This window comes from Triplophysa dalaica, chromosome 7 (genome assembly GCF_015846415.1).
Source record: "Triplophysa dalaica isolate WHDGS20190420 chromosome 7, ASM1584641v1, whole genome shotgun sequence".
Taxonomy (NCBI): Eukaryota; Metazoa; Chordata; class Actinopteri; order Cypriniformes; family Nemacheilidae; genus Triplophysa; species Triplophysa dalaica.
In genome coordinates, this window is record NC_079548.1 from 23867349 (window position 1) to 23878501 (window position 11153).

Genomic DNA, 11153 nt, shown 5'->3' on the forward strand with positions numbered 1-11153 from the left:
TACTTTAACTGTTAGTGTCCCCAGATTGGCACAGATTGTATTAGATCTACTGACTATACTGACTCTTATCTGAATCTGAGTAACAATGGAAGATCACGTGACTTGGCATTTATGACTTTGTCATGTGGTTTGTATGCTTTTTCAAGTACATAGACTAAGTTTGGTACTGTAAATATAGATGGACTGCACCTGGTTGTTCATGCTGGTTTTCGTCTTGAACACATCTGGATGATCCAGCACCTTCCCAGTGGCTCCAAGACCATGATGTCCATAAACTACAACAGAGACAAGTGAGTCAACACTAACCTCAAAAGTTTGATTATCATATGCTTAAGGTTCAAGAGCTCGATTTGGTATAGTGCTTAAAGCTTAAGAATGGCAACCAGAAGGTTGTCCTGAGCCCTGAAAAGAACGACCCATCGCCATTGATCCCAATGAGTGAGGTCACTTATCCAGAAGATTTGTTTCTGAAACATGTGCTTTGAGTCACGTTTTGCTAAATGGATACTTACATAATCTAGTCTATGTTTCATACCGTTGTCTTTTAATTGTCCCCTGACACATTACACAAATGATAATATTCACTGACATGTGAACGTTGACTTCATGAACATTCAGTGATGCGGTGCTGGGTGATTATCCAACCGATAATACTATCATTTAGCCGCTGAGCTCTAAGAGCGGAGCAGCCTGTGCGTCCATGTCCAGCGATCGTGTCCAGCGGTGAATGATTATAATGGCTGTGACACAATGATGTGTTTCGAGCTTTTCTCTCCTTCCCTCGGGATACAGCAAATGCACACAGTACAGAATTAAGGATCCGGCCTTCCCAGATATAAGCCTTGACATCCAGCCTATGATACAAACACTTCAGTCTCCAGAAACACTTTCACAGAATGATGTTCCCAAGCCGACTCTCAACATCTTCATCCATTAGTGTTAATGACAATGATGCAAATGTACAAGTCATGTCAAGCTTTGGCTGCTGTTGGTACGACCAATCAAAATATACACGTTGTAAATATTCTATAAAAATATTATCATAAACAGTCAAAATTAATAACAGCCTCCGAACCATGAAGAGTTTCTTAAAAGTAGCAAAAACTGCACTATATTTATTGAATGCTATTTCAAGATAATTTAGGTTTCTTGTTATATATTCTTCATTAAATGTTTTATATGTTTTCTGCCATTATTTTAAAGTTAGGGTTAGGATCTATTAGCTGTATGGCATAATGTACATTGAAATGTAAATGTCTTGACTGACCATTCATAATCAAGAATTCGAGACTAATGCGATACTGTTTTAATTGGATCTAAATTGCATTATCAATAACACTATATTGAGCATCCAACATAAATGCTCAACTCATTTGTGTATGGAAAGGATACCTGAGTTTCTGTGACTGGTGCTTCTCAATGTGGTGGTGGAATCGCACGGCCGTTCCCATGTTGTCTCTAAAGTAAACAAATGCATTGTTATATGTTGATGCCTCTGCAGCACTTTAGGGTTACACAACCAGTTAAATTAATTATATTTGTTGTTTTATAAATATTAAGTTAATGTAATTTCTTAATTACAAACACTTCCCCCGTATATAGGCTGATCATAAATCATGCATATTCACACAAGTATGTGCATGCTTGCAGCAATAATATTATGCTATTCAGTCTGCCAAAATTTGTTTACATCTTCTATTGATGATAGCGGCAGTAATTCATCAACTGATGAGGTGATGATAGGCTGGCATAAATCAAGTGAGAACTCATTTTTGCTGCACCTTTAACATCTTTTCAGCTGCTGGAATCAAAGTGGTGAAGTGATGCTGCACAGTCATAAAGCCATGTGAACTTCATTTGATATTTATTTTGAGTTCATATTTGTAGGATTACATGATTTTCATTTAGTGAATCAGATGCTACAACACTGAAAAAGCGCCAATAAATGAAACTGTCAGCAGGATCAATACGTTCCTAGTATATCGATTTCATACTTTTTTAAAACAATGACACTTCACACTTTTACTCACGACTATGGTCAAAAGAATGTTGCCGTTTCTGACAAATAACAATGTGAAGCAATTTACTTTTTCACAGTCATGGCTAAAAATTGTTACCATATTTTTCCTAACACTGTTTCCTGCGAGTCAAGATGTATTTTGTTGCAAAACAACATGCCTCATTTCAAGCATTCAGTTCCAAACTATTTCTAAAAATGTTGTACAAATGCCACGTGATAATGAGCTATACTGACCACACGGTTATGATAATAACTGAAGATATACGATAGGTAAATGCTAAAATTAGAGCCGGTTTGGTCACTCTTTGTTGTAAGGTCCAATTCTAGGCATTATTAAATCATTAACTACAACATTTGCCTCAGTAAACTCCCAATTTGTTGCTTATTAATAGTTTTTACGGTAGTTGTTAGGTTTAGGTTTTAGGTAGGATTAGGGATGTAGAATATGGTCATGTTGAATATGTGCTTTATGATTACTTAAAATCGGCCAATATGCTTGTGTGATAGGGAGAATTGGTTCCTATTCTATCGCTGGTTTTATTTAAACTTGTTTTCAGGAAGGAGTGAAACTTTGTTTACAGTGAAAAATGGAAGCTTTTGGTTGCACTGTACAGAGAAACCGCCTCTGGACACTTCTGTCAGTATTTACAGGCAGATTTACTGCCAGACTGTCTACGGCACAGTCTTGTAAACCATCATTGAACAGCAAGTAAGATTTGATACTAGAAAGTATGTGAAAAATATTTAATCTCCATGATGCTCATGAAATCTTCTATGAATATTCACTGTAAATATTTCTGTTAGATGTGTTTCTATGCTCTGTCTTCTCAATCTGTTCTGCATCCTGCATTATGCAAAACATTAAAACTGCTGATGGTTAGGGTGATGAATTTAGAATTTTGTTCAATTACAATTCAGTGGAAAACAAGAGGTCATCATCTGTATGCGTCCCAGGGGGCGTGTTAGTAAGAAAATAACAAGATGAAAATGCTTTAAACACCGTATGTGAGAGAGCAAATATGTAGAAAGGAATGAGAGTATCAGATGATTTCAGATCAGCTTGATTCTCCTCTTTCCAGATGAATAGGCTATAAGGATGATGGCGAATGATAATGAAATTTTCCAGCCTTTGGCGCCGTGCAGGTATGAGATGGATTATGTGATTACACAACAACACACTGAGATACCTTATTAACATTTCACATTTTTACAAGCCTCGAAAAACGGTGGTACAGACTAGGTTATTACTGATACCACAACAAGAAAGGTGGACTGAGCAGCAAAATAAGCTTTGAGCTATGTCCTGTTATCAGTTCTGTTCATGTGTGTGCATGGGAAACAATGAGATTTATTTTTAAAAACCGATATATGTAGAATATGTGTGGTGGAATACATCTTTGCGGTGAGCTATTTTGAGTGCGTTTCAGAGAAACATTTTGCTCAGGAGATTTGATGGGGTTCTCTTGTGTGTTGTTTAAAGGGGTTAAATGGCGCAAGTATGTATTTTTCTGTGTCCTTGGTGTTTTATAAGTTGCCCATGTATGTATTAGACACGTAAAATTGCAGAAATTAAAGTGTCGGAACAAAAGATGAATTCTATCTAGAAGCGATGCTCACCCAGACCTGCCTGAAACGCCTCTTGTAACCACACCCCCACAAATCTACATTAGTTTGTGGTATGAGTTGACTAAGACCGCCCAAATCTATACGCAAGTAAGGTGGGCGTACATGTCAGTACAATTGCTTTGGAACATGATGTTCCAAATAAGGTAAGAGGCGTTACATTTCCGTCACACCCTTGCAGTATTCGACCAATCACTACACACTGGTTAACTGGCCAATCATAGCACAACTCGCTTTTCAGAGCCATGAGCTTTGCACATGCATGGAACATGCACGGTATGTGGAAAATAATGTGTTTTTTAACCTTAAATCATGTATACACATTGGATTACATCTAAAACAAACGACAATATTTGTTTTAGCTGTCTCATATGATGTTTCATTTAAATTTGCTTAGGAGAAACGGACAGGTGAGTCAATATGGTTAAAATGCATGAAGAGGATGCAGGTGTAAAATTAATGTCGATTGTAAATGTCTTGATTTGGGGAAATTAGATGAGACGCATTTGAGTTCATATTGAAATCTTAAAATCAGACATTGTTGAGATCTCTCACAATAGAGCCAATAGAATAAGACCAGACTTTCAGAGGGTCTACACGGAAGCTTTATTAAATTCTGACAGATGAATCTGAATCTGACTGTTGTGTTACAGTGACAGCAATGCTAAAGTCATTCTGACGTGACAGTTTTCAGACAAAGGCTGCTCATACTTCTGGCAATCAAGTTCACTGGCATATAGAGATAAAACAAGACCCACCATTTGTGCTGGTGTTGACATAGTATTTCCTTCCCTCAGGTGACCTGTAGCTTTTCCATCCCACAGGAAGAAAGACACTCTTTACTTCCTCTGCTGGAGCAGAGCAGGAGACTACTGACTCCTGCAATGGTAAAGACAACATAAAACAATATATACATGCAAAGACATCAAACTAGATCGGAGCAAATCTGTTAGAAATATTTAAGTATATCTGAATATATAAGTGTTATTGCTTATTAATAAATTTGGTACACCCAATTGACTGACTCTAAAGGGCAAAAAACATGTTTATTAAACATTATATTAATAGTAATCTTACTTTCCTTCACATCACATATTTTAACAATAGGTCTACATCTTTTATTTTTAGTGTTTCAGTCACATGAAAATAACCTCATGGAGGTCTCTCATGGTTTCTGTCATTTTGCTTTTCAATAAAGAGGCTGCCAGAGTATATTAACAGGTCACTTATTTTCAGAAATCTTATTTACAATATTTTTCTCAGAAATTTTGCCTACTCACTTAATGTCTCTCCCCTCATCTCAGCAGCCTCTCAAATGACTGTAGCCCTCAATGCACAAAAGCTATTTTAAGTCAATTGTGTTTACAGTTACAACTACAGCATCATTTGCTTGGGTCGTGTCTCAGCATGGAATTAACAGACATCTGGAAGAGATTAGAAATGAGGTCTGACAGCAAATGAACATTAATAACTGTTTATCCGAGAGCCAATTTTATTTTTAAATGATCAATTTAAAAATGTTTTATTCTAGACCCGTAAAAAAGGTGCTTCAAAAGGTTCTTCGATGCCACAGAGAACCTTATACATCTGAGGGACCTTTCTGTTTCACAAATGGTTCTGGCGAAAAATGTAAGAAAGAGATGGTTATTTAAAGAATATTTGACTGAATGGTCAAACTGTGGTATGCACACCACTAATGGTGCTATGATATGTGACCCGACAGGAAATTAAAAAACTCTATATATTAATTTCGTGTTTTAATTTTTTTATGTTATACATGATCGATAAATAAGGAATAGATCTCATATAGCCTATGTGCAACTGTATATCGTTATTAATGTAATTATTGTCCATTTATCATTTTTCAATGACGTAACTCACGCGCGTGCCAGGTGGTTCAAACACAGGGCGTGAGCAGACAGACTCTTGTGAGTCTCTTTAAACGTCTTATGTATTTTTTTAAATCGAACCGCTGTTAAAAGGCGTTGTTGTTAATGGTGTAAAGCGCTTATTCAACACGCATGTCTGCATATATTCGATGTTAACAGAATGAAGCGCCGTTTTGACAAGAATTGCTGCAGTAAAGTGTGAGTCTAAACGTCTCGTCCGTTTGGGGAGTTGCGCGCGCGGTCAGCGGAGGCTCGCGAAGCGGACCCATGCTCTTGTATAAACAAGCCTTTAGGAGCGATTCACATTTCCAATCTACAACCGAACGGAAAACGTGAGCTGCGCTGCTTTATCATGAGCCGATGTGGCTGCCGCTGCCGTTCACAAAAAGATAAAATATATGTATCTTCAGCTGCGCATGCCGAAAAGAGCCCTGGCCGTGGAAGTTGCAAGATTTGGGATTTGCCATTATCCAATCGAATGAATTGAGAGGCGGACCGATGTTGTGACAGAAATTTACAGTTGCTTGGAATAACCGAAGACTGCAATAAACCTCGGAAACTACGTCAACTTCCCCTACAGATTAAATCCCATTGTAAAAGAATGCACTTGTGTCATTTAAAGTTACTTACTTTCATCCGTACTGTGTTGTTTTGCGGCTTTAATCTATATTAAACATAAATATGTAAATCTGTGTTTATCTGTTTTGTGCAGACTACTTATAAGTGTTTTGAGTTTATACACCCTAGCTCGCGTGTTATTTAAACGTGATTGCTAAACTATATTATAAGAAATACTTGGTAAATGCTGGTACACTGTTAACAAAGAGTGTAAGTCGTTAATATTTGTTAGTAAATAAGATATCATAAACTGCTAAGGCACTGTACGCTGTCCCGTAACCTTAAATTAAGACCAAAACACCGCTGCGGTAGTCAAAAACCCTGAAGCGTATTGGAGCAACAAAGCAAGGTCAGAGCGAGTTCCCTCTGCTTGTACCTTTTTAAAGTTTATTAAGTGTATTAAACAAGACAAAGATAAAACTATTAAAACTCTTTAAATTATATGGAAGCAAATAAGAGACATAATGTTTTGAAATTTAACAGCCTATGAATACTTGATTTTGAATTATTTTACTTTGGAAACCATGTATCTGAATTTATTTGTTTCGAATTTACCTCTATGAAATTTAAATATGAAAATTCTTGATTTCCAATTTAAAAACCTGAATTTAATGCTCACAAATTCAGATACAAAAAAATCAACTTACAGAATTTCAGATAAAATACATTCAGATTGATCAAATTTGATTGCTCTTATTCAGATCTCAAATTTCAAGTTAATACTTTTCAAGGAAAACATCTGTCTAATTCGACTGCTCAAATTCAGATCGAAAAATTCAAGTTAAATATTCACATGTTAACATCCGGGCTACCCAGGATAGGAAAAACAGTTGAGCCCAGAGCCCGTCTGCAATTGAACCGAACCACTGAACCGAACCAATGAACTGACGTCGGGCGGCCTATCAGAGCACGACAACCTGACTGTCTGTCATGATCCAAGAAGAGGCCAAGGCACGGATATTAAACCTGTTAAGAAGATGACTTCTAGGGAAAACGAAGGCGCTCCGGTAAGTTTGCTGTTTATGTACAATCAGACTCTACAGAACAAAAGTATGTTGTTGCTAATTATTTTTTGGAACTATTATTATTATTATTTTTCGACCGACGTCGGTTCGGTTCATTGGTCCGGTTCATTGGTTCGGTTCAATAGTTCGGTTCAATGGTTCGGTTCAATTACAGACGGGCTCTGGGCTCAACTGTTTTTCCTATCCTGGGTAGCCCGGATGTTACCATGTGAATATTTAACTTGAATTTTTCGATCTGAATTTGAGCAGTCGAATGCTCAAACATGTTTTCTTTGAAAAGTATTAACTTGAAATTTGAGATCTGAATAAGAGCAATCAAATTTGATCAATCTGAATGTATTTTATCTGAAATTCTGTAAGTTGATTTTTTGGTATCTGAAATTGTGAGCATTAAATTCAGGTTTTTAAATTGGAAATCAAGAATTTTCATATTTAAATTTCATAGAGGTAAATTCGAAACAAATAAATTCAGATACATGGTTTCCAAAGTAAAATAATTCAAAATCAAGTATTCATAGGCTGTTAAATTTCAAAACATTATGTCTCTTATTTGCTTCCATAAATTAAACATTACCTAGAACAGGCTGTAAACAATACATATTCATATGTATACTGTATATAAATATTTATCATATCTGAAAGGAGTTTGTTGGTTCAGTTATTGAACACACAGATCCAGTTGCAAACTGCCCATATGTGAGCACTGAGCTGAAACACATAAAGAGCTATTAACTAAATAAGACAAATAACACAAGCAATCCTGCATTTTACAGTGGAAGAGAGCAACACTGTGGCCTGATCCTCTCTTTTGATGTTTGACATAAAAGAGATTCCACATTCACCCTTCAGTTCTCTCTGAATCTCTCTCACTGCATTCATCCTGCCATCTCTCTGCCTGGAGGATCAGACACATATGTGCTTCCCGCTGTGAGGGAGGTTTGGAGAGTGTGGGTTTTCCTCTATGAGGCAGGTTTGCTGATCTGTCACTAGTTCACATGAATTACGAGCAGTGGTTCTGGTTTAAGGGCAGTAATGTGCGGCTGATGCCTACATAACTCATATTCTACGTAACTCATTTAAGGGGACCAAGCAAGGAAATAGCTTGATTGAAGTGTCTTTATGTCCACAAGAAAGTCCTTTGTTCTTCAGTGTCATTATTGAAAATCTTTCTACTGTTATAATTCACATTAAAATGAGTCAAACAGGGAATGTTTAGCATGTCCTGAAACAACATGTCTATGCAACAACGATATTTACATATCCATATCTCCATCCAATCTATAATGATGACCACAATTGATCCTTTAAAATAAAAGCCACCATCCCAGCTATAGGCCTAATAGTAAAACCTGATTGCTATGTTTTATTCAGAAAAAAAAACATCGATCAGTACTATCTGGGCCGTTGTGGTTTAGTAGTGACATCTTATCTTTGTTACAACACAATTATAGTTATTTACAGAAACTCTGACACAAATAGTATAATTTTGTGCACAAGCAGAAAGTCATTCAGGTCTATTTTTAAACTGACAAAAAACCAACCACATCCTAAATTTGGATTTAAATGCAATGATGGAATGGTTTAACGCAATATATTTTTATTATTACTATGCCAGGAGTGATAAAATGATGCTGCCACTGATATGTTGACCTCAGTTGACCGTTTGGTTTTATGGACAATTTCAATATGATAAAAACAAAACACTCACAATTGATGACCTGTGTTGTGTTAAGTGGGATAAACTTAAAGAAGACTCTGGGGAAAAAACTAGGAAAAAGACTACAAACAATGAAAAGGGACATTAAAAAAGAGAAAGGGAAAGTGGAAAATACAATACTATTTCATAGAATTACAGTTATCTTTATACAGTCAGCTACAGTTACTCTATTAATTAAATAACAAATCAACATTCTTACCATATCACCCTCCTCCAAATGCGCTGTTGTGTAGTGATGTAAAAAGTCAGATTTCATATAAAAATACACTTCAATGTGGATCCAAGAGCAGTGCAACGAGCAGTCTCACGAGATTCAGCCAAGCTTCTCACTCCTTCATGCATAAAATGAGCCAAGTCCAGGGTCAACAATAAATACTTGGAAAGAATGAACAAGAATGAATGTCACTCCGCTCATCTTTTTTTTTACATTTCCCAAAAAAGAGGTCAGATGCCTTGCTCTGGTTTCTGGGCTGGAAAGATTGTGAAAGCTTTTGTTTGGGAGTTCCAGATGTAAGAGACCTTTGGGTCTGCTGCCAATCCTTCAGTTCTCCACAGACTGAGGAGCTGAACAATGCTTCACACTGTCTGGTTGAAGCGATGGCACCCTCTTGAGCAACAAGGCTCGTTTTGTGCTGTTCGAACTCTCTATTTCTAATAAATCAAATTGACCCCTGTGTTTCGTGTCTGCTGTCCAATTCCTCATGTAAACTGCTCGGCCGTTCATGAGTGCTAAAAGAGAAGACACAGTACACAAAACACATCCTTCAGACTGCATCTGCAACCGGCAAATCTGAGGATGGCAGGAATCTTGACAAGTTTATAGGAATATACGTCAACGGTTTCTGTGATTTGGTTATGATAGACCTTTCTTAAGGTTCATTTCAGGATTAATATTTAGAAACATGGAAAATGGCAAACAAAATGAAAAAAAAATCTTACTCTACAATGTATATGTACAATGTATATATTCTCAACAATTGGTTTTGTTCATAAAAACATAAATTTTATTTATCATTTAGATCAGTGTTTGTACAAATTTACAGGAGACAAATCTGTTAGCCTGACTAGATCTCCTGACAACCTCCTTTTTGGACATTTTTAATGGCCGGTTGCTTAGCGCTATATACCTCCATAGACTTATGAATTTTTAATTCTGCAAAGTTTCATTTGAATAGGCATCAATACAAAAAGATTTCTGCCTCCAGTAGGGTGTAGTTACGTAAGTGATAACATTTCACCAACCAACCAAACCTTGATTCCTTGTGACTTTGTTTACACTTGTCTGAATGAGCGCGAACGCAATATATTTTATATATTATATATAAGTACATGAAACAACAGCATCACCTGTTTATTAAGGCTACACAAACAAAACCCTGTGCAAAGAACAGTTGACTGTAAAACACATCTGTCAACAAACACTGTACAGCGAGCAGGCAGATACGTGTTCTTCCCACATGACACAGGCAGGTATCTCACAGTATCAGGGCCTAATGAAGAAAATTATGTGAGGTGACAGCACAAGCTTGTGCAGCCATCAAACAACTATTAGTAAAAACAGACACAATTAAACCTGTGATAAAAAACAGTAAATACATCGATACTCATAGATACAAATCAACAATCATGGTAATAGAACAGATCTGAACCACAATGCATTGCGTATGTCACGCCCTGGTGGTGGCACCACTGTTAACCACCCGAAGGCACCGTTCCATTCTGTGTTCTGTCTGTTTTGTAAGGAATCCAGCTCCCATCATGCTTTGTTTCGTTATCATGTATTATTTTCAGCTGTGTCTCATTACCTGTTTGTCCCTTCATCTGTGTATATATAGCCCTTTTGTTCAGTTGTCTGGGGTGGATTATTGTATCGGTATTGTTGTTGTATGTTCTCTGTCCAGATTCACCCCTTTGTGTGTTTTTTGGATTTTATTTTAAACACCTTTAAATGCATATGGATCTGCTCCTTGTTTTCCCTCTGCTATTCATGACAGCATTGTATAGGGGTACCAAGTTTGCTCGAGGTCCAGAGCTGAAGTAAACCCTGGGAATATGTGGTAAACATGCTTGTGCTACAAAAAAATGGTTGTACTGTTTGATTGTAATGGTTGTTCTACTTACTACCTGCTCCTGTATCTCAAAAACCCAAATTCAATGCCTGCTGTAAATCATGGGTTTGGCATTAAATCGATAAAATGTCCCTTTAAAACATGCTCTGTATAAAAATGGATGTCACTGATCGCTGCGGTTTTCTCCGATCG

At 36.8% G+C, this 11153-nt stretch overlaps 1 protein-coding gene across 1 annotated transcript; it reads right to left on the reverse strand.

Annotated features, from left to right (window-relative positions):
* Positions 1-46: 46 nt before the first annotated feature.
* LOC130426478 (NEDD4-like E3 ubiquitin-protein ligase WWP2) lies at positions 47-9230 on the reverse strand. The gene is made up of 5 exons (XM_056753283.1): positions 9092-9230; positions 4402-4522; positions 1393-1458; positions 168-275; positions 47-75 (listed from the first exon to the last, which is right to left on the reverse strand). Exons 1-5 carry the CDS (start codon positions 9146-9148, stop codon positions 47-49), a joined length of 381 nt encoding a protein of 126 aa, XP_056609261.1. The 5' UTR covers positions 9149-9230.
* Positions 9231-11153: the final 1923 nt, after the last annotated feature.

Coding starts and splice junctions, on each gene's coding strand:
- LOC130426478 (XM_056753283.1), bottom strand. CDS start 9,148: ATGAAATCTGACTTTTTACATCACTACACAACAGCGCATTTGGAGGAG. Junction 1,459..4,401: donor TGTCAACACCAGCACAAATG/GTGGGTCTTGTT, acceptor TGTTTACTTTAG/AGACAACATGGGAACGGCCG. Junction 276..1,392: donor CACCAGTCACAGAAACTCAG/GTATCCTTTCCA, acceptor TCTCTGTTGTAG/TTTATGGACATCATGGTCTT.